The following is a 24,543-nucleotide window of genomic DNA, read 5'->3' as shown; positions in this document are numbered from 1 at the left end:
GGGGTGGGGTGGGGATTGAAGGGCAGACATCTACACTCGACAGCAAAGTCACAATGTTATTAGTGAGGGCTGTGATGTTTATTTAATGTTCCCATTTTGGTTCAGATAGTCAAGCTTGTCCATCAGAAGCGTCTAAAGTTAGACTTGGCTAGAGAGCATACTCTAAAAAAACTGGTTAGCTGCATTTAACCACTGCAATTAGATCCCTTAAGACGGGGAAGGGGAAAGGCAGCCATAAAATTAAACTACTTTCCCCGTAAGAAATAAAATAAAGACACCCATACCTCTGGCAGCTAACCCTGAACTACCTTCATTCACAGTGCTTTGTACTAAACCATGATGGGGAGACGATCGGAGCAGAGAGTCACTGCTCTCCAGCATCTCACAACAACCTGGTCATACCCCTAGCCTCTGCTCATGCTTTACAACAGTGAATCAGGACAAGACATAGGTTTGCTAATGTGCATGTAATCACCAAAGATGAAGATGCCTGGGACTTTATTCTGTAATGTTTCTAAGACTGTGTCCATTAAATGCAAACAAAAACAAACAAAAAAACAAAAAAAAAAAAAGGGAAGAAGTCTTGGCAGAACAGGAGAAGTGATGTACACTTGATCTGATGGATTTAAATATTATTCATGGCATATAGCCTAGTCCATGCTCTCGCTGTAGACAAAAAGAAATACGCAATTGTTAGTTTACTGAGTTCATTAGATTTCTTTCCAAACACCATAAACAACAAACAAAATTTGTGGAAATGCCATGCTATATATACCCCCCTAAATCCATATCACCTCCCGTAAACTGGATCAGATCAGTTTTTTGCATGCCTTATTACCAAAACAGTACAATGAATTAGAAAGGGGCTTTGTTTATGTTCTAAGGGCCTCGCTCTAAAGACCACAATAGCTTCAAACCTTTCATAAAATTCAACAGATGGAAAAAATATTACTTTCATATTTGAACAGATGATAATATTCCTTACTAATTCTGTTGTAACTGTAGCAAAGGTTTGTTGATTCCATACTCTCTATAAACAGACATGTACTTTAAATGGGCCATAAAAACAGCTCAGAATAGTTAAAAGTTTTCAAGCATATTCACAAACTACTTGTACAATATATACTAATTATTATTAAATCCATGTAGTTAACACACTGCAAGCTCTTTTTTTTAAAGATTTATTTATTATTTATACAGTATTCCGCCAACATATGTGCCTGCCCACCACAAGAAGGCAGCAGATCTCATTACAGGTGGTCATGAGGCACCATGTGGTTGCTGGGAATTGAACTAGGGAACTTTCAAACAGCGGACAGTGCTCTTAAGCCCTAAGCCATCTCTCTAGGCTCTCCTTTTACAGATTATTTTATATCTCAGTTTATAAACTGGGCGCAGTTGGGCACACCTGTAATCCCAGTACTCCAGAGGCAGAGGCAAGCAGGCTGATCTCTGTGAGCTCAAAGCCACCCTGATCTACAAAAGTGAGTCCAGGACAGACAGGGCTATTACACAGAGAAACTCTGTCTCGAAAACCAAACAAACAAACAAAACAATTTGAACTGAAAAAACAAACAAACAAACAAAAACATTAAATGCTAACAGACCTACTTTGAAGAGTAGAAGCAGGTAGAAGAGAATAAGTATGAAATACCTGTTTCTATGGCTTGGGCTTCGTTGGTCTTCCACTGCTCGGCTACATCGTTTGCTAATGGATCATCTGGGTTAGGAGCACTTAACAAAGCCTGGATTGATAGCAGAACTGTGCGGATCTGCAGTGCTGGGGACCACTTATCTATGAAGGTAACAGGCCCAGTATGATATGATAAAGCATGGAAAACAGGCCCAGAACTGTTGTACTGCCCTCCCACACATTCTGGTGGTCTTAGCATAAGGTGAGATTACAATATGTACATTCTAAAAATGGAGTGCTTAAGACAGAAAGGACACATTAATAAAACCACAGGATGACAAGCACTTACCTTTCAAAATATCTAAACATATTCTTCCCAACTTGTCTACATTAGGATGATAAATTTTGGTCATGAAACGTACTTTAGGTGCTGCCATTGGGTATTCTTCTGGAAGGAATAGTTCAAGTTTAAAAGTCCCTCCCTCAAAGGGGGAATCCTGGGGGCCAGCAATGACCACATGAAAATAACGTGCGTTGCTCTCATCTGGTTCTGCTTTAATGCCAGGAACTGGTTCTGCCAGCAAACGCTGGGTTTCCTACAACAGAAAAACAAAGACATTTGTGAAACAAATGCCATCACTAGCATCAACACAAAATGACTAAGTTCATCTTTTAGAATTAGACATAAGAGAATCTGCCAGTGATATATAATTTAGCTCATAAAATAGAAATTCAAAGAAAAGAATGTTTCTTTGACCTCTGAACCATACCATAATACAGGGCAGGCAGGTGCACACAAACTATCGCACCAATAAAGCAATAAATGCTAAAAAGACTGTTTATGCCAGGCATGGTGGTGGCACATGCTTTTAATCCTACCAGAGGCAGATGGATCTCTGAGTTTGTGTCCAGCCTGGTCTACATAATAAGTTCCAGGACAGCCACCCTGTCATATCCGTGTTGTTGCCACCCCTAAAAAGGCTGTTTGTACAACCACAACCAGCTGAATATAACTGTTAGATATCTAGATTAGATTAGATTAATAAAATTGATTAAAAAATAAAATTGATTTTATTTATATTCACATAAAAGGAAAGAAAAATGACACCAAGATTGCTGCAACAAGTAAAGCAACTTGTTCTAAACTCAAAAACCAAACCACTAAACTCTTCCTTTCTAAAAAATTTGGTCATTCTTTTAGCCAGGGGCAGACAAGGACTAGCATCCCCAAGGATATCAAAATCTCTGAATGTTCAAGTCTCTTACTTAAAACAGCTTAGCATTTGTATTTAAACTACAAAAATCTTCCTGTGTATTTCAAACCATCTATCTCTAGATGACTTGTGGTTTAATACATACACTGCGAATGCTAAGTAGCAATACACAAATTAGGCAACAATGATAAAATTCTTTCAATGCTCAATAAAGATACACTTTGCTACCAAAGGTCTTTCCATCTCCATCTGGTGGAACCATGGACACAGAGAGCTACCTATAGTACAGAAGTACTGAAGATAAGAACAAGTCTGGGACACTAGTGTGGTAGCAGCAGTACACCCTTGGATCCCAGCACTTAGGCAGAAGGAAGCAGAACTGCCTTTGGAAGAGGAAAAGAGACAAGATCATCTCTAGGGCACTACCTACACATGGCAAGAGATATAGGGATGGAGAATGAAAGGGAGGGTACACTGGCCCAACTGGCCCATGCTAATCAGCTTCTAAAACTGACAGTTCCCCCAATGCTTACATCACATTCCATTTTCCATGACTCTCTTGAAAGCCCACATATCCACCTTCACCCCTGCTTTTGACTGATGCTCTGCTTCCTATTTCATGGGAAAGCAAGCATCTTTAAGGTTCCACGATGGCATCTGCACATGTACTCGCCTCTGTGCGCATATACTGCTGGGCTTCTCACCAGTTATTCTAAAGTACCAGAGCACTCTACCACAGCCACCCTTCCCCTTGAATGCAGATCTCTCCTCACCTCCCCCAAAAACATCTCCAACATCTCTCCTTAAATATACAAATTTTTTTAATTTCTCCTAATAAGAGGAGGAAACAAGACCTGATCTAACAACGCTGCCTCTGCTGACAGATTGTTTAAAAGTGAAGCTATTCTGGCTGGATAGATGGCTCAGAGGTTAAGAGCACTGGCTGTTCATCCCAAGGTATGAGTTCAATTCCCAGCACACACATGGTGACTTACAACCATCCATAATAACATCTGGTACCCTGTTCTGGCGCGCAGGCACACACGGAGGAAGAATACTGTATAAATAATCCTTTTTTTTTTTTCCTTTTAAAGTAAAGTTTGGTGTCTTCTGCTCATGCGTTTCCCTTTCAGCTTTTCTGCCATGTTGTAATACAGCCGAAAAGGTCCTCACCAGAAGCAAAAGGATTGAGCTGCCTGATCTTGCACATTCAGTCTCTAAAACATCTTTTCTTTCTAAGTACCCAGCTTTAATATTTTAGTACAATGAAAGAAAATGGACAAACACGGCAGCTCAATTTAACTTAACCCAAACTTAACTTTCTGATCTTCTTCATTTCCCCCATATCAGTTAATCCATCTTCTCCTGTAGGTTATATACCTAACCTGATTTTTTAAAAAAATGTTTGAAAATCTTCCACAGCTTACTGGAGTAAAGGTCAGGAGCAAGAGCATGTGTGCAGCTGGGCTGGACTCCCAGCAAAGACAAAAAGGATCCAGAAGTCTACCCTGAGTATGCTGCTGCTCACCACTCCTGCCCCCGTGGTCAAGTCTCCCCCAGCTCTAACTAGCTGACTAAAACAACCTCCTGGCACTCTCCCTAGCATCCAATCTTGACCTTGCTAGATTTACCTTCCACATATATTTAAGTCAAAGTCTTGCAATTCACTCCTGTGCTCTGTCCTCTTTTCCAATTCACCTTCAGCTGTCCTCCACCCCCACCTTTGTTCAAGCCCATTTAACCTCTTTACAGTTCCTCAACCTACTAGACATACTTCCATTTCAGAGACTACGCTGTTCCCATAGAGAACATTTAACTAGCCTTTATTGTAAAGGGGGGTGGGATGGGAGGATTAGCAGAGGACAGAGGAGTGAAGAAAAATAACTACACAGCAAATTTTCTTCCATTTTGGCCTTTCCTCAACTTTGTTTTATCCCAAGTTTCCATGAAAAGGGAGGCTGGAAAGGGGAAGGGTCTAAGAATCTAAGTTACCCCCTTCCCACACCGATTATACATAGTAGCAACTATTTTAAGCTCTAACAACGCACCAAAAGTACCTTCAAGATCAGATCCCAAAATAGCTCAAAAATCACTCTGCATTCTTAGATGCCACACTCACACTCTTCCCATCAGTTTACACACCTTAGTTAGGCACTCTTCCCAAAGCATGTGGCAGTGGGGTGTGTGGCAGTGGGGTGTGTGGTATATGCTTGTAGTCTTGGCACTTGGGTAGCTAAGGCAAGGGGTGGCTTGGGCTACATACTGAGCTCCAAGCCAGCTACACAACAAGACCCTGTTTCAAAAAACAAAAAGTGTGTATAAAGCACTGTGACCTTACCAACCATAAGACTTCACTGGATGTATAAAATATCCCCTCTTGGGTCACTATAAATTTGACACAATAAACAGATACATAATTATCTGATGAAACACTGTTCATTTCCCAAACTAAGCACCAACTGCAAGAATTTTAAAAAAAAAAGCCGGACACCAGTGCTTGAAATCCTTACCCACAGAAGTAAAAAAGGAAATACCAGGAGGAAATAAACTTTCTTGCTACTATCAGACATGGTTAACTGTGAAGTACTTGCTTTTTATTTAAAAAAAAAAAAAAAAAAAAAAAGACAGTAAAGTAAAGTAGTTTCTTTAAGTAATTCCTCTGCTTCACTTATTTAACGGTTACTCTGCAAGCTCACTCTATAGTTCATGCAATTATGGTACTTTTCTCTTGCACACACTCTGTCTACCCAGAGCTGCTATTATCCTTGGTCAACCTCAATCAAAAAATATTAGTAGACAGACCAGTGAGATGGCACAACAGGTAAAGCTTGCCACACTCCCCTGACAACCAGAGGTTTTTAATCACTGAAGCTCTCTGACCTCCATACAGCTGCCATGGTACAGTTGCTCTTGTTCTCTGTCCTCCCACCCCTCTCCCTCACACTCAAATAAAACAAGTAATAATTTCTAAAATAGTATATGAAATTGTTCATAAGTAAAAGATGTATAAGGTTTTTGTTTGTCTGTTGTTGGTTTTTTGTTTTTAGGTAAGGTCTCAGCATGTAACTCAGGATGACCTGGAACTCATTATGTAGACCAGGCTGGCCTCAAACAGAGATTGACCCACCTCTTGTCACTAGAGTGCTAGGATCAAAGCACTACTCCTGGCTTTGATTTATGAGTTTTGAACTGCACACTTTTCCATCCCTTCAGCAGGAAACCTACACACAGGCACACACACCTTTTCATCTATATATAGCATGATAAAATCTCACAGTTGCCGGGCGCAGTGGTTCACGCCTTTAATTCCAGCACTCAAGAGGCAGAGGCAGAGGTCAGCCTGGTCTACAAAGCGAGTCCAAGACAGCCAAGGCTACACAGAGAAACAAAACAAAACAAAACAAAAAACCCAACCAACCAACCAAAAAAATAAATAAATAAATAAAATCAGTTATCCTTTGTCCAGCAGATCCAAAAAACAACAACACAAAACACCACTTAGTGGCCATGTACTACCAGTCCCAGGTACCTGACTGACAAAGAAAGTGTGGTCAAATAACCCTCATTTTGTATAGCACCAAAGTGTAACAGCAGTGCTGCCTGCAATTTGTAAGTGCCAAAGAGAAGCCACATTTCCCCCAGGGCTGGAGAGTTGTCTCCTTGCTGACCTTGTAGAGTTTGAGTACCAGCACCCATACCAGGTGGCTCACAACCATCTGTAACTCTATTTACAGGGATGCAATTCCCTCTTCTGAACTTCGTGGGTACCCAGAGGCATGCACTCAGATGTGCATATATAGTAAATGATAAAAATAAGTCTTTTAAAAGGAGGTAACAAAGATGCTTCCCTTAAATAAAAGGTAAAGTCTGTTCTACATACAGAGTGGAGCTGACATTGTCTGCCCAACTTGCAGGAAACCTTTGGTATCCAGCACCAAATAACCTGGGCATTGTAGCACAGGCCTGTAATCTGAGCACCCATTCTTGGCTACATGAGACCTTGACCCAAAGGGGAGATGTACGGGGGGGGGGGGGGGGCCGACATTGATTGTATTCTTAGCTGGGTGGGGTGGTGCACTCCTTTAATACCACCATTTGGGGAGGCAGAGGCAGGCAGCTCTATTGCTGTGAGTTCAAGGCTAGCCTAATCTAAAAAGAAAGCTCCAGGACAGCCAAGGCTACACAGAGAAACCCTGTTTCAAAAAACAAAAGAGACAGTGAGTGAAAGGGCTGGAGAGATGGCTCAGAGGTTAAGAGCACTTTCTGTTCTTCCAGAGGTCCTGAGTTCAATCCCCAGCAACCATATGGTGGCTCGCAACCATCTATAATGTGATCTAATGCCCTCTTCTGGTGTGCAGGCAGAGCACTGTATGCATAAAAAATAAGTATTTTTTAAAAAGACAGTGAAAGGAAAAAAAAAAAGAGTGAAAGAAACTAAAGAATCCATTCTAGTAAGAACAACAGTAGTTACAACCAAGACAACAAACAGTGGAAGAGTTCTAATAGCAACATCCTGTACTGGGCACCAGCAAGCAAGGGTGCACACAATGCAGAGCATACTGTACACATCAACTTAGTGAAATCACTGTTGCCCAATTCTAACCATATTACCAGCTAGCTCTTTGACTGTCCCAAACATTGAGATACCTAATAAGTCAATAGATGCTGTTCCTGCTCAAATTACCTAAAGCTGCCTTGGTTGCTTGGCAACAATATAGTCTCTAAAATTAGAGAAGTGAAAAGGGGACATGCTGGCTAGTTTGTCAACTTAACACAAATGAGTTATCTGAGAAGAAGAACCTCAATTGAGAAAATGCCTCCATCAGAATGCCCATTGGGAAGTCTGTAGGGACATTTTCTTGGGAAAGCCCAGCTCACTTTGGGGAAGGCAGTTAAACACCACCAGAGGCAGGTGGTCCTGTTTTATATGAGAAAGCAAGTGATGGGAAGCAACTAAGTAAGCAATCCTCCTCCTTGTCTCTGCTTCAGTTTCTTCCTTGGCATCCCCTGATGGGCAGTAACATGCAAGCCATATATGTCTTTTTCCTCAAGTCCTTTGGTCATGGTGTTCATTACAGCAATAGAAAACAAAATAAGAACTGGACATGGTGGCACACGCCTTTAATCCCAGAAATTGGGAGGCAGTGGCAGGTGGATCTCTGTGAGTTTGAGGCCATCCTGGTAATAGATAGTAAGTCTAGGACAGCCTTGGCTTTTACACAGAGGAACCCTGTCTGGGGGTGGGGGTGGGGTGGGGGGAAGAAAGAAAGAACAGAAAATAGGGAAGGAAGCTAACAGACTGGAAGTGAGGAGGAATGAATTCTTGTGGAACGAATTGAGAGCAAATTAGGTCAATTATGGTCTTTTACCAAAGACCTTCTACAGAGTTTTAAACACTTTTACAACAGTACTAATTTCATACTACAGAGCTGAAATCAGCTAGGTAGCATGTAGTATTAAATCTTATGGGGAGAAAATCACAGCCAGGATGCCTTAATTTAATTCCAATTTTAGTTGGACATATTTGAAACTGAGGCCTACCCTGAACATTGAAAGTTCTCTGACATTGAATTCACTAAGCATTATTTATATTATTTGAACAAGTTAAACTTTACTGATATGAAGCTCCCCTTTTGTCACATCTCTGAGGCTTGTAAGAACTGTTCAATAGTCTCTTGGCCAAGGGGAAGAATACTATTCAGATTGTATCCCAAGTACATTCTCTAAACAAGGAAGAAATTTGTTACCAATGAAATCTAGTTTTGATGCTTGTTTGTGGTTGCCTTTCATTTTGAGGTGGCGCACGCCTGTAATCCCAGCACTCAGGGAGGCAGAAGCAAGAGGATCTCTGGTCTACAAAGCAAGTGTAGGACAGCCAAGGCCACACAGAGAAGCCCTGGCTCAAAAAAACCAACACATGAGCCAATGAGAAGGCTCAAGGAGCAAGTTCACTTGTCACCACACCTAATGACCTGCTCTTGAGTCTGATTTCCAGAACTCATAATGAAAGGAGAAAACCAACTTTTTCCATAAAATTTCCTCTGATGTCTACATGTGCCTCCCCTCAACACGCAATAAAACCCAAAGGAAAGACTATATCACACTAAACAGGTGACATGGCCTGGCATGGTGACTCACAACTTTGATGTCAGCACTCACAAGGCAGATGAATCTCTAAGTTCAAGGCCAGCCTGGTCTACAGAGGGAGTTACAAGACAGCCAGGACTAGAAACTGTCTCAAATAAAAGAGGTAATATAAGGACTCAGTTCTTTTCTCCTATGTGGGTCCATGGGGCCGTACTACTCAGGTTACCAGGCTTGAAAGCAGACTTCTTTATTAACTGTGCCATCTTGATGGTTCCAAAGTTAATTATTTTATTGTCTAACTCATAGAAAATGGATTTTACATGCTGATTTTTACATGAAATAAGCCATTTTCCTAACCACTGTTGGTAAATGGGTATCACTGACTTTCAAAACAGTTGGTTCATGTCAAAGTTAACTTAGCACTATGTATTGTGTAAATGACTCAAAATTTCCACTCAGTAGGATACATACAGTAAATTATTTTATAATGAAGTAGAATCTTTGTAAAATCAGTAACCCATAAGAACCCACACAATATTCTTCCCCTGCCCAGCCCCACCACCACTCCCAAAAGGTCAAATGGCAAAAGTCAAGCCAAAAACACCTGGCCCCAAGTTTTGTGCTTCTACTCTACATAACCACACATCACACTCCCTAAAATAGCATTTTGCTCTGGAGTATTAGGAGGACAAGGCCAAGCCAGGAGCTGTATTTTAGCTCCCCAAATGCCAACATTTTCACCATCTGGAAAGTGTAATGCTAGGTAAAAGCAACCCTAAGTGCTACTGAGTACCACTACACTTCAGAGCACACCTTCTGTAGAAGACCAATTGTAGAAGACACAATTAGCTACCGTGTGCTGTCTCCACTAACCAGTATAGGCCCTACTTATAATCTCAGTCCTATACTGGTAGAAGAGATGAGCATCTCTACAAGGAAAAGAAAACAATCAACTGGAGTTAGATGAGAACTTCCAAAAATGTAAGTTAAGGATTTAGGAAGCCAGAGTGTGGCTGTAAATGGCAGGGGGGGGGGGGGGGGAGCAGAGCAGGTGACCATGGGACAGACTATTCCAACTTTCACAAACTGTATACATTTCTGCTCAATAGCCTTCTACCTTTTATAGTGTAACTACAGGTCATGGACTAACAAAGACTAAATCCAAGAGCCAAAGACACAAGACTCCATTTGTTTGTTGCTCTTCCAGCAGCTTTGATAATCTGTCTACCTTCCATCCCCCACCTCAGCTCCTTCCTTCCTCCACCCTCCTTAATTTTTAAGCTGTCTCACTTTGTGGCCTTAGCTGGTCTGAAACTTGGATCGATCCTTCTTCTGGTGTCTGCTAAGTGCAAGGGTTTCCTCAATCTCAACAGTGAGCATGGCCTCGGTGTTGACTGTTTAGCATATTGCAGAACTTAGGACCTGGCGACAGCTATGGCAGTAAAGTGATTTGATTTCGATACCCCACACTGGGCAAAAGCCAGGCATGCGTTTTAAATCTAGTGCTGGAGAGACAAAGACACGCCAGGTTCCAGGGCTCTCTCAGCCTATTACAATGCCCAGTTCCCTGTCTCAAAAACAAGATGGCACAGCTCCTTGAGGAGTGATACTTGAGGTAGGCCTGTTGCTTCTACAAATATCATTGTTAGTACATCCTCAACAGTTTTGCTGTTTAGTAGTTTGGTTTTAAGAATTTGAAGGACTAGAGGGATGGCTCAACTGTTCTCTTAAGAGAACTCAGGTTTGGATCCCAGTATCTACATGGTAGATCACAACCGTCTTTAACTCCAGTTCCTAGGGTCTGATGCCCTCTTCTAACCCCCACAGGATCCTGCATTCACACAACATTACAATAAATATTAAGTGAAAGAATGTAAAATTAAACTGCTCAAGGAACAAGATTTGGAGCATGGTGCTATCGGCTCTACTCCAACCACCCTAGAAGCTAAGGCAGGAGGGTGGTGAATGAGGCCAGCCTCAGCACCTAAGTGAAATCCTAACTCTAAGAAAAAGGAAGCAAAGGTGGGGCGAGTAAAGTGGTTTAACTGGTAAAAGCACCAAGCTTGACAGTCTGAATTCTACTCCTACAGCCCTCCCACATGGAGATATAAGTGATTCCCACAAGCTGTCTTTTGACTTCCACAGGTGCACAGGGCATACACCACACCACACCCACTAAAATGTAACAGTATCGTGTCACTCAATTAATTCATCTTGATAGCCTAATACAAACAAAAACTCTAAAATAATCTGGCACAATGGCACTACCCTGTAATCCCAGCACTCAAGGAGAAACCCTGTTTCAAAAACCAAAACCAAAACCAACAAACAACCCTAAAATAATTCAATAGCATATTTAAAAACAAAACAAAAAATGTATTGGCCAGTGAGATGACATGTAAAAGCACTGCCAGGTAGGCCTGATGACCTAAGCTAGATCCCCAAAACTCAAGAGGAAGGACCAATTCCCAAAAGTTTTCTTCTGGCTTCCACATGCATACCATTGTACACACATACCTGTGTTCATACACACATAAAAATTAATTAATTTACAAATTTTAAAAAATAGGAGGTATGGGGCTGGATGGTTCAACAGATAAGGGTACTTACTGACTGCTCTTTCTAGGACCCGGGTTCAAATCCCAGCACCCACATGGCAGCTGGCAACTGTCTTTAACACCTGAATCTGACACCCTCACAAAGACATACATGCAAAGCACAAATGCATGTAAAATATAAATAACTTTAAAAAGTAATAAATATAACTAAAATATAAATAAACTAAAAAATAAATAATTAAAAGGAAATAGGCAGTAAGACTGCTCAGTGGATAAAAGGTCCTTGCCACTAAACTAAGCTTGAGGACCTAACTTCAATTCCCTGAACCCACAAGGGCAGGAGAGAAATGACTCTCAAAAGCTGTTTTCTGCCCTCCATATGCACACTATAGCACCTGTACACTCACACACAGATACATACAACAAAAATAAAATAAATGTAAAAAAATTTAAAATATAAATGTAGAATTCACTTCATGCTACCAGTATGAGTCACAAAACCATTTTTAAAAAATTACCCTTAGGGGAAAAAAAATTACCCTTAGAATAACTAATTTAGCTGGGTAACAATGGCACAAGTCTTTAATCCCAGCATTCAGGACGCAGAACCAGACGGATCTCTTTTGAGTTCGAGGTCAGCCTGGTCTACAGAGTGAATTCCGACAGCTAGGGCTACACAGAGACCCAACATTAGTCAAAAGACCAATAAATAAGTTAAATAAATGAAAAAGAATAATTGATTTACATAAATACAAATAAATGCTGGCATTCAAACCCAGGGTCTTGTGCATGCTAGGCAAGCATTCTACAAGGTTTTCTTTCTTTCTTTAAGATTTATTTATTCATTTATTATTTATACAGTGTCCTGCCTGCATTTACACCTGCAGGCCAGAATAGGGAATAGATCACATTACAGGTGGTTGGGAGCCACCATGTGGTTGCTGGGAATTGAACACAGGACCTCTGGAAGAGCAGTCAGTGCCCTTAACCTGAGCCACCTCTAAAGCCCCTCTACAAGGTTTTCTTAAGGTGATTTACCTGGCTAAAACAGAGATGGAAGACATCTTTTAATGAGTTACTCTTCTATTGAGTATTCTTGTTTTGAAAGTGAAATAGTCTCATTACCGTGCCAACTTGTTGCAGGATATTTGACCCCATTGTGACCCCCCCAATAAAAACAACAGCAATTAACAACATTTAGACTTTTTAAAAAGACAGAAAAACCAGCAATGCTAACATTTAAAGGAGAAATTTTACTCCTATACACAGCCAGTGGGATTAAAACCCCCCCCCCATCTTCTAACGCTCAAGTATATCCTAAAACATAGTGAACACAGCAAAGCCTCTAGGAAAAAGAGACTGAGTGTATGTAATGTCAGCACTAAAGCAAGGTATTTACTCTGTACAGTGAATCACACTCTGAAACACTACAATCCTGTGAGGGAATGTGTTTTCATGACTATACCCATTTCTCGGAACTCAAACTGTACGCCAGGCCTGGTAGCACATACCTGTTATTCCAGCACTTTGAAGTTCGAGGCAGAAGGATCAGAGTTTCAAAGCTAGCCTTTCAGCCTCCAGTTCAAGCATGGTATGAGCTGAGATCCTATCTCAAACAAAAACAGTCAAATAGTAGCTAATGTGGTGGTATTACCCTCTCAAAAACCTGAGAAGCTCAGGCAAGAATTTAGTTTGAGGGGGCTGGAGAGATGGCTCAGTGGTTAAGAGCACTGCCTGCCCTTCCCAAAGACCCAGGTTCAATTCCCAGCACCCACATGGCAGCTCACAACTGCCTGTAACTCCAAGATCTGACACCCTCACACCAATGCACATAAACTAAAATGAAAATAAAATAAATTAAAAAAAAAAAAAGAATTTAGTTTGGAAAGAATCTGGGATACACTAGTTTAAAAAAGAAACTCACAAATTATAGATTAAAATGAATACATAACTTAAAGCTATCTCAAAAGAGAATATTATGTATATCCTGGCTCACTGAAAACAGGAAGTGGATTAATTTGGTAAGAGCACTTGTTTAATACAGGGACATACTCCATTGTTTGAACAGGTATCCTGTTCAGAACTTGGGCAATGGAGCAGCCCAAGAGGAAAGCAGGACAAAGAAAGAAAGTACACCAAGAAGCAGTGGGCAGAGTATGGCCATTTGCTGTACTGGTCCGTCTCCTTAAACCTTCAATACAAACATTAGGTTTGCAGAATCTGGAGAAACCTTTGAAAGGACTGAACAAAATGCCTATGTTAACAGCATTTACCCTAAAACCACAAAAAGAATCCTTAAGATCTTAAACTATTTGGTAAACAGCCAAACCTTAGAGCTCTGGGGTTTCAGGCAATAAGGGGCTGGTAGCTAGATGGTTAGGATCCAGTGCTGCTCTTCCAGATCCAAGTGTAGCTCCCAGCATCCATGTCAGTGGCTATTTTAGCTTCTAAGGAATCCAACGCCTCTGGGCTCCACAGGTTCTGAATTCATGTGCATATACCAATATACACTAGACACATAAGAATAAAAAAAAAAAAAAAAAAAAGCAGGGCACATGGAGCACGTAATGTAGCTATGAGTATGAGGCCAGCCTGGTCTACAAAATGAGTCCAAGATAGCCAAGGCTACACAGAGAAACCCTGGCTTGAAAAACCAAAAAACAAAGCCGGGCGTGGTGGCGCACGCCTTTAATCCCAGCACTCAGGAGGCAGAGGCAGGCGGATCGCTGTGAGTTCGAGGCCAGCCTGGTCTACAAAGTGAGTCCAGGATGGCCAAAGCTACACAGAGAAACCTTGTCTCGAAAAACCAAAAAAAAAAAAAAAAAAAAGAAGAAGAAAAGAAAAACCAAAAAACAAATAAACAAAACACCACAATGTGGAAGAACTACTGGTCTCAGACAACTAATACTGAAACTAATAAAGGAAAGCAACACTAGCAGTGCTGATACACACTTCAGGGGGCATGCCAGAAAATTAAGTCTTTCTGTGTAAAAGTTGGATGAAATGTACCGGAATTTTAAGTGGAGACAAAAGTCAGGAAATGAGGTGAACCTAACCCAGTTTGGTCTGTGTTTTGTTCAGGCAGTCACAAGTCTGGAACTCACTATATAGTCAAGGATTACCTTGAACTTCTCTAATTCCTCAGTGCTGAGACTACATGTGTACACCACCACACCCAGGATATGAGGTACTGTTGAATCCATGGCCTTGTGCAGGCTAGGCAAGCATTTCACCAACTAAGCTACATACATGAGCACTCCCAGAGCAAAACATATATGTATGTAGATCATTTCTTTCACAAGTTATGAAAACATTTCTTGTAGAATTAGTGGTGTTAGCACTCAGGGAGGCAGATACAGGTGGCTCTCTGTACGTTTGAGGCCAGTCTACAAAGTGAGTCCAGGACAGCCTGTCTCAAAAAGCCGTCTCAGCCAGGCTTGGTAGCACATGCCTTTAATCCCAGCACTCGAAAGGCAGAGGCAGGTGGATCAATGTGAGTTCAAGGCCAGCCTGGCTTACAAAGTGAGTCCAGGACAGCCAAGGCTACACAGAGAAACCCTGTCTCGAAAAACCAAAAAGAAACCCTGTCTTGAAAAACAAACAAAACCCAATGAAGCAATTAGGTTTTTCCTTCAATGTTCAATGAGAAGGCAATATTTTACCTACATACTAGAGACTGGACTAGCAAAAAAAAAGGATGATTTTTTCTATTGTATTTTTAGTGTATAACAGTTGGTACAAGAACTAGATCTTTAGTAATGTATTGACAAGTAACTTCTAAAAGGAAAGAACTTTCGAGTGAAAGTGTGAATGTGTACTCCTCTAACACCAACGTATAGAAGTGGAGGCAGGAAGATGAAAAATTAAAGGTCATTCTATAGGGCAAGTTCTAGGTCAAGCTTAAAAACAAAATAACAAAAACAGCTGGACCTAGTGGAGCAAGCTGGCTGAATACTGAAGCAGTATCACCACAAATTCAAGGCTAGCCTGGGCAATTTTAGTCCAGACCCTGTCTCAAAAAGTTAAAAAAAAAAAAAAAAAAGAATGAGGCCATGTGGGGGTGGGGTATACATTCAGCAATAGAACACTTACATATATGAGGTCCTAGCTTATTTCAACACCATAAAATAACATAAGGCTTTTGGGGGGAGAGAGTTATAAATTAGACTACAGTCAAGGGCTAGAAATGTCAAGTTTTACAGCTATAAATCACTGTTTTTAACTGGAAAAGTTTACCTAAGCAAACACCAAAATTATATTTGCAAGAGGAAGAAAGCTGTATAAGAAAGGTACATTTTCTTATTCTCTCCAAATCAAAGTTGGGTACAAATCGCTCCCAATCTGAATCTCCTTTTAGTTTTGTTTAAAGTTAACATAAAATGGTTTCAGTGTGATGTAATGACACCTTTAATATCTCTTCCTAGTAAGAAAGAGCCAGACTTGGTATCACATGGCTGTAATGAATCCTAGCTTTAAGGAGTGCTGAGACAGGAAGACTGTTGGCTTGAGAAGCCAGCCACACAGCAAGACTTCAGCTCCCAGGGAAGGAAGGGAGACAAAGGGAAGACAGGAACTATCAAGTGGTGTGGTGATGGTAACTGCTTTCTAATTCATTCTCAAAAAACCCAACTTCTCTGAATTCAGGGAACTTGAACAAACAAACCTACAACAAACTTCAATACTACACTAGGCAAAGCCTGTGACTAAACAGTAAAGAGTTCTGATACAAGCAAGAAAACAGGGCCTGGAGAGATGGCTCAGTGATTATGAACACCTGCTGTTTGCGCAGAGGACCCAGGTTTGGTTCCCAGTACCCACATGGCAACTTACAACTGTCCCTAACTATACTTCATCCTCTTCTGACCTCCAGACACCAGGAACAAGCATGGTGCACCTACAGGCATGCAGGCAAAACACACACACACACACACACTTTTTTTTAAAGGAAAGAAAACAAAGTAACAGCAGGGTGCTGTGGTCCACACCTATAATCCCAGCACTGGGGAGGCAAAGGCGGTGAGTCCAGGACAGCCAAGGGAAAGAATACCTTGACATTCTAGAGCTTCCTGCTTCTGCCTGCCATCCCATGGGCCATCAAACCCAGGGCTTCTACACACTAGGCAAGCATTCTATATCAAGTGAGCTACATCCCTCCCCTTTAGCTTGCTGGTTTTAATCAAATTTGTCAACTCCTTGAGTAAGTCAGCTATTTTATTAGACGATTTTATTGTCTGTGACTAATTTTTTAAAAAGACAGAGCCGGGCGTGGTGGCGCACGCCTTTAATCCCAGCACTCAGGAGGCAGAGGCAGGCGGATCGAGTCCAAGATGGCCAAGGCTACACAGAGAAAACCCTGTTTCAAAAAACCAAAAAAAAAAAAAAAAGACAAAAGATTGTCACTTTGAGTGTATGCCTGTGATCCCAACACTCTGAAAGCTGTTGCATGATGTCAAGTTCAAGACCACCCTAGTCTCAAAAACAATCAAATAGGACTAGAGATAGCTGAGTGGATAAAAACATAAACCTGCCAATTTGAGCTCTTTTGCTTCGTTTTGTTTTGTTTTTGTTTTTGAGACATGGTTTCTCTGTGTAGCTCTGGTCTCTTCCTAGACCAGGCTGGCCTCAAACTTAAGAGATCCTCATGCTTCTGCCCTCTAAGGAATGGGATCAAAAACATGCACCACCAATTAAAAATTTTAAGATCAGGTATCAGTGTAACTTAATGCTGAACTACATTTAGCTGTTCCCAAAATAACTAGTTCTTTGTCATGATAAACAGGGTAAGAGAATTCTCTCATATTAGGGATATTTGATTGCCTTTTGTTAGCTTTAAACTAAGAAATAAATCCAATGCCAAATGTGGTAGTCCACATCCTGTAATTCCAGCATTCTGGAGGCTGAAGCAAGAAAGCTTAAAGCCGGGCTGGGGTACTTAGCAAGAACTTATAGGAGAGCTAAAAATCTAACTTAGTATTACCCACACATACACAAAAAAGCCATATAAACAAAACTATCAAAACTATTAATATTGGGCTGGAGAGATGGCTCAGGGGTTAACAGCACTGACTGAGTTCAATTCCCAGCAACCATACGGTGGCTCACAACCATCTACAATGATGGTGCCCTCTTCTGGCCTGCAGGTGTACAGGCAGGCAGGACCCTGTAGATATAACAAGTAAATAAATAGGTCTTTTTTTAAAAATTGGATAACACAATTTGAGCACAATTTAAAAGATATCAATAAGCAATTAGTTAAAATCCTACAAGGCAGCTCTATAAAAAGCAAGTGGGTGGAGGATATCAAGTATTTGCATGAGTAGGGGAAGAGGCGGCAGAACACGTGAATGAATTACTGTGCTCTTTCTGAAAGGACACACATGAAACACTGGTTGTCTGTAGTGGAGGCCCGGACCGCTAACTGGCAGATGTGTGAATCGTTATCTTCTCTATGCGTTGTAGTTGGGTCTTAGTCTTTGCTGTCGTTTGATGAACTTGGAGGAACACAGCAAGGGTGTTTCATGGCTAGAGACAGATCAGTTGGCAGAGTCCTTGCCTAGCATAAAAGCACTTGGTTCAATACTTAGCACCATATAAAACTAGGTACAATGGCATATTGGAGGCAGGAAGATCAGAAATTCAAATTCTTCCTCAATTACAAATGAAGTCTGAGGCCAGCCTGGTTTACATAAAATCTTGTGTCCAAAAAAGAAGGAAAAAATTATTTTCAGACACCATTGATTCAAATAAATGATACTAACCACAGCAAAAAAATGCCAAAACATTTTCCAAATAAGTCTCATGTCAATTAATATTTCAGTGTCTATCATATACATACCAAAAATTCTCTTGGCATTAAGGAGCAATGCCAGCATCACCCAGGGCCAAAATACAGTTTTAGGCAGTGTTAAGTGTCATACAGTGAAAAGAAGGATTTTGGGGACATAGAAACAAGACAACTAAAATGAAGGCCAGGACTTGTGAGAAAAGAACACAATACAATAGCAAAACAAACAATCCAACAAACATCAGTGAACCCCATGACTGGAATTAGCTTAACCACTCATTGTCCAACACTGTGACTGTAGGAGAATATCCACAGTCAAGACAAGAGATGAACTGACTCCAAATATGTGTAGAGCTTTGTGGTGGAGGAGGGGCTGTCAAGATGTAGATTTTCTTATGAGATGGACAACCACTGTAGTTTTTAACAGTAACACTACCTGCTGCTTACAAACGATAGGCAACGAATGATAGCACTGACCACGGATGGGACTTGGGATGGGAAAATGTGTCTAACCCTGAAAGTAGAGCCTAGCGCGGCGTGATGGCGCACATCTTTAATCCCAGCACTTGGGAGGCAGAGGCAGGCATCTATGTGAGTTCAGGGCCAGCCTGGTCTACAAAGTGAATAGAGGACAACCAAGGCTAACAGAGACCCTGTCTCAAAAAGCAAGAAAGAGTAAGCAGCAACTCAAAAGTGTCATGTCATCTGGGTACGGAGGCATGAACCTTTAATAACAACAGTCAGGAGGCAGAGGCAGGCAGACCACTTTGAGGCCAACAAAGGTTACACAGTGAGAAAGCACAAGTCTAAAACAAAAGGGGGGTGGGTGTCATCTTGCACTTTATCATTATCAAGGTATTTGTACATACCTTATGTCATTTCCAAATAACCGTCAGGAAGGCCACATTTCCAGTTTTAAGACCATAGGAAAGTCAGCTCAATCAGCCACTAGGCTGTGAAATGTATCTAGTTAACAAAATTTCATCAAGGAACAAATGGCTTTAGGAGTGCACAAATAATGACCATCATGAGGTAGAAAGCACCATTTTAATAACTGCCCAAACCAAAGTGTCTAAATCACTTTTAGTCTTTGTGACACAGTAATAGTAATACTGGCAGGTACGGATGGTACAGCTTTAATCCCAGAACTCAGAGGCAAATGCAGGGAGTTTGAGGCCAACATAGCTACACAGTGAGGACTTGTCTCATAGAAAATAAAGTTGTAGGGCTGGAAAGATGGCTCAGAGGTTAAGAGCACTGACTGCTCTTCCAGAGGTCATGAGTTCAATTCCCAGCAACCACACAGTGGCTCACAACCATCTCTAATGTAATCTGATGCCCTCTTCTGGCCTGCAGATGTACATTCAGGCAGAGCACTGTATGCATAATAAATAAATCTTTTTTTTTTAAAGTTGTGTTAATATAATCAATAGTAAACCTCATCTTTTGAAAGCAAAGGCTACCAAGAAATAAAACAATAATCCAACACAAGAAAGTATGTCTCTATGGCCTAAGCTACCACTACTCAATGTTCTAGTCACATAGTAACCGTTTGAAACAAGGTCTCCCACTCCTAAGCTGGCCTCAACCCCCTAACCAGCCAAGGATGATTAACTTCCAAACCCTCCTGCCTCTCTCACACAGGCATTATAAGTATGTAACACTATGACTGAGATGGGTGTGGTGGTATATACACCTTCGGTCCCAGAGAGGCAAAGATGGGTGGTCTCTGAGTTCCAGCACAGGGCTACAGAGAAGGCTGTCTCAAAAAACAATAAATACGTAAATAAAATAACACCATGATTGGTTTATGTACAGTGTTAAGGACAGAACTCGGCAGGGCTCTACCCTAGCTACATCTCCAGCCCTAAAGTTACTTTTCAAAATAAATTTTAATGGGGTCCACTCAAACTAAGGCACCAGCCAAGGACAATACAGGCGGTAAACTTTAAACCCCTACCCAGATCTAGCCAACGGTCAGAACAGTCTCCACACTTGAGTGGAGAGTGGGATATGACTTTCTCACGTACTCTGGTGCCTCACATTTGACCATGTCCCCTGGAGGGGGAGACCTGGTGGCACTCAGAGGAAGGACAGCAGGTTACCAAGAAGAGACTTGATACCCTATGAGCATATACAGGGGGAGGTGATCCCCCTCAGGAACAGTCATAGGGGAGAGGAATAAGAGGAAAATGGGAGGGAGGAAAGAATGGGAGGATACAAGGGATGGGATAAACATTGAGATGTAACAAGAATAAATTAATAATAAAAATTTAAATTAAAAAATAATAATAAAATAAATTTTAATGTAAATGTATGTTTTCTGCTTGGGATGTTGCTCAGTGGTAAAGCATTTGCACAGCATGTATAAAGCCCTACCTAATTTCAACTCAATCCCCAACACTAAAAGACAAAAAAAAAAAAAAAACCCACAAAACTTTACTGATAATACAAAAACAGATCTTTAAAAATCTAATCTCGGGCCGGGCATGGTGGTGCACACCTTTAATCCCAGCCCTCGGGAGGCAGAGGCAGCTGGATCACTGTGAGTTCGAAACCAGCCTGGTCTACAAAGTGAGTCCAGGACAGTCAAGGCTACACACTACACAGAGAAACCCTGTATCAAAAAAAAAAAAAAAAAAAAAAAAAACCAAAAAAAATAAAAATAAATAAAAATAAATAAAAATCTAATCTCTTAATCTCCCCTAGTAATTGGGGGAAATGGTCCTTTAATGCTAAAAGTACTAAAGTAAATTAAAATTAAATAAATATAATAAAGTACTTTAACAATTATATATTACAACATGAGTTTACCACTATCTTGCTTTAAAATAGCAAAATGGCAACACTGAAGGTATACTTAAGCATTGCGCAGCAAATGGAATAAAGTAGCTCATGTAACCTGATAACCAATACACCACAGAATTTTTTCCCACCCAAGAATATCAATCTTCAAAATTAAGCAAAATGAAAAATTACATCAACTGTTTAAGTTTACTGAGCACTTTAGAGATCAATCTGTGCTATGTTTAGATAACCAAAGTAACAATAAATAAAAATTCTACCGGGCAAGGTAGCACAATCCGTTAGTCCCAGCACTCAGGGAGGCAGAGGCAGGAGGATCTCTGTGAGTACGAGGCCAGCCCAGTCTACAAACCGAGTCCAGGACAGCCAAGGCTACACAGAAAACAAAACAAAAACAAAAAAACTGTAGAGGCAGGTGAATCGCTGTGAGCTCCAGGCCAGTCTGGTCTATAAAGCAAGCCAAAACAGTCGAGGCTTTACAGTGAAACCCTGTCTGGAAAAAAGCAAAACAAAACAAAAACAAAAACCCGATGGTCTGTGGTAGGAATCAATCATTTTTCAAATGGAATCCTAACACGATCACTAATGGCCATGTATCTGTATCAGAGCTAAACTCAGTCAGGACATTCCAATGCACGACCTAACAATTAAAACCTACTTAGGAAGAATACGAGACTCATAATACAGCAATACACGTTCGTATTAGGACTCCAGGGCTGACAATTTATTCTTCCTTCCTAGGAACTTGTATCTTACAAAGGGTCTTGCCGCTCTAACTCAAGCACCCTTCTGTCAATGACACCCCAAGCTCACACACATTTGTGACGGCCCGAGGGTCCTACACAGTGTATCACAGCCTTCAAAGAGCCCCATTTACTTAGCACAAATCTCACCTAAAACTTTACGAGAGTGAACACTGCTATAAATCCATGTTCAGTAGTTTACAGCAAGCAAAATGATGCTTCAATTTGGGCACTTCGCTGGCGTACTGAACAGTGTATATTTTAAAACCAATTTCCTCCATAAAAACAAACAGATGTCCAAAAAAAAAAAAAAAAATTCAAGATTTAGTTTGTAATACCTATCGTGTCTGAAGACTGTGGTGTTATGTAAAGACTTTAGAAAACCAAGATAACGAGTTTCCCCACCCCCCATGGTTCCATATGTATCAAAACACAGTATTCCCAAAAAGCCTCAGGGCCGATTAAGATTTAGGCGCATAAAAATCGGAGTCAAACTATTTCATAGGTTATTCCCCCATAACTGAGCCCCCCCCACCCCCAGCAGCCTTGGGTTAAACTAGCGCCTCGGAACAGGAAACAGTCTCTAAAGAGTTTGCCAAGCAGAGTTTAAAAAAAAAAAAAAAAATCACTTCGCAGTGATAACCGGCAGGAACACAGGGAAGCGAACGCGGAAGGCAGGGCGAGCGGGAGCCGAGGGCCACGCCGTCGCCAAGTGCGGGCAGCCGGGACGGACATGTGCGCTCGGCGGCAGAGACGCTCGGCCCCGCCCGGCTCCCGGTGTCGGTTCATTCATTCTGCACCCCGGGACTGCCCTGCCGCAGCCCCGCGCGCGTTCCCGCCGGGGGACCAGAAGGGAGATCCGAGGAAGAGCGGCCGGCTCGGGTCCCCCAACCCCGCGCCCCAAAGCCCAGGCCACCGCCGCGACTCCCCGCCCCGCGGTGGGTGGAAGAGACACACACACCGCGGAGGCCCGCGCCGGTCCCGCGCCAGACCGCCGAAGCCCGCAGCCCCGCCCTTTAACCGGGCAGCCGCCAGGCCTTCCCCGTGCCGCGCGGCCTCCCCGCCCTCCGGGACACCCGCCCCCCCATCCCCCGAGTGTCCGGCGTTCAGAGGCGGCCGGAAGTGTCCTCGGCGCCCCCTCCTCAGCGCCCGACTTGTGGCCTCGCCTCGGAGGCCAGACCTTTTTCCGCGGTGCCACCTCGGGCCTCTCTCAGCAGCTGCGGAGGGAAGCAGATGGCCGCGCGGCCCGGCGCGCGGGCGGAAGGGGAGCACAGACCGAGGCCCGAAGCCCGTCTGGGCGGTTTACCTTGATGATCCTGCGGGGCAGCCCGGCCATCTTGTCAGATCCCGAGTTCGGCCTCTGCTCTTGTCTCCGGCTCCGCTCGCCTCACGCACGAGTGGAAGTCCCGGGCTCCACTTCCGGGGGACGTCGCCGCGCCCGCCGCCGCTGCCTCTGCCGAAGCCCCTTGGGAAATGTAGTCCCTGCTTAGGCGCGGGCTTCGGGCGGCCTTCCCTCCGACCTGGTGGCCCCCTCCCCCGCGCTCCCCGCCCCAACCCCAACCAGGGGGTGGCGGAAGTGACGCTCCGCGGCGGGGCAGGGACTTGGGAGGGGAGGGGAGGAGGGCGGGGGAGGCGGTGCCGAGCTGCTTCTCCTGCGGCTGAATCTGAGCGAGACTGGGCGGCGGGCGTCCACGAGCGTGGGGGTACGTGCGACCACGCCTGCGCCGGTGGGCGACGTAACAAAGGCACGCCTCCCCCCGACGTAGCCCATTCATTCACTCGTTCTGTTTGTTCATTCAACAGGCCCGCATTGCGCGCCTCGGGCTGACGCTGCAGCTGTTCGCGGCGCACCTGGCTATCGCGCGCTGCTTCTCAGTGACTGAGCACACCGGAAGTCGATGGCGAAGCTTCTAACTGGGAATCTTACTAGTTACCAAGGCCATGACAAAGAATTATAAATGGTTAAATATGACATTAAAAAAAGGAGGGAGGGCCGGGTGTGGTGGCGCACGCCTTTAATCCCAGCACTCGGGAGGCAGAGGCAGGCGGATCGCTGTGAGTTCGAGGCCAGCCTGGTCTACAGAGCAAGTCCAGGACAGTCAAGGCTACAGAGAAACCCTGTCTCGAAAAATAAAATTAAAAAAAAAAAAAAAAAGGAGGGAGGGGCGCTCTCTGACATCCCCCACAAAAGAAGGTTTGTAACAAGGAAGGAGGCAAAAGGAACGGCTCCTTAAATGCCTGGATCCAGCAGGATTTTTATCCTTGGGGTTATTTTATTCTGAGAAAAGACTCACTATATAACCCATTCTGTCCTGGAACTCTCTATACTGTACCCTTTGAGCTGGCTTGGAACTCCCGATTCTCCTGCCTCTGCCCTTGGAGTGCTGCGATTATAGCTAGACCTGTGCCAACACTTAGAACTGAGCCTGGCAATCGAGACTTAACTTGCTAACTAAAACGATTCAGTTAGAGGATCAGAGAACTCGATAATCCCCAAAGAAGTTGGATTACGTGTGGAATGAGGGCCTCAAAAGTGGAGGTGTCCCAAAAGAGATTGCTGGGTGTTTTCACTTCTTTTCCTGTGGCTGTGATAAAATATGCCCACGAAGGTGATTTAAAGGGGAGAAACTACAGGTTATAGTCGGTCACAGGAGGACAGTCACATCGAATCTGATATCAGGACCAGGGAGTGATGAACCTTGCTTGCTCCTGCTCTGCT

At 42.8% G+C, this 24,543-nt stretch overlaps 2 protein-coding genes across 2 annotated transcripts in view; one reads left to right on the top strand and one right to left on the bottom strand.

Annotated features, from left to right (window-relative positions):
• Positions 1-23,329, bottom strand: Ube2n (ubiquitin conjugating enzyme E2 N). Its single transcript, XM_051139900.1, has 4 exons — positions 23,131-23,329; positions 1,983-2,229; positions 1,655-1,795; positions 1-666 (listed from the first exon to the last, which is right to left on the bottom strand). The coding sequence occupies exons 1-4, from the start codon at positions 23,158-23,160 to the stop codon at positions 626-628; spliced, it is 459 nt and encodes a 152-aa protein (XP_050995857.1). The 5' UTR covers positions 23,161-23,329; the 3' UTR covers positions 1-625.
• Mrpl42 (mitochondrial ribosomal protein L42) overlaps positions 1-24,543 on the top strand; it is a 52,465-nt gene that overhangs the window by 1,338 nt on the left and 26,584 nt on the right. The gene's annotated exons all lie outside the window — the stretch shown is intronic.

This window comes from Acomys russatus, chromosome 31 (genome assembly GCF_903995435.1).
Source record: "Acomys russatus chromosome 31, mAcoRus1.1, whole genome shotgun sequence".
In the NCBI taxonomy this organism is placed as follows: Eukaryota; Metazoa; Chordata; class Mammalia; order Rodentia; family Muridae; genus Acomys; species Acomys russatus.
This window is presented reverse-complemented; position numbering and strand designations above follow the sequence as displayed.

Excerpts from the sequence above, each read along its gene's own strand:
- Ube2n (XM_051139900.1), bottom strand. The coding sequence starts at position 23,160 with ATGGCCGGGCTGCCCCGCAGGATCATCAAG. Across the intron at positions 2,230-23,130 it reads TGCCCCGCAGGATCATCAAG|GAAACCCAGCGTTTGCTGGC; the intron begins GTAAACCGCCCA and ends TTTCTGTTGTAG. Across the intron at positions 1,796-1,982 it reads ATGTTTAGATATTTTGAAAG|ATAAGTGGTCCCCAGCACTG; the intron begins GTAAGTGCTTGT and ends TTACCTTCATAG.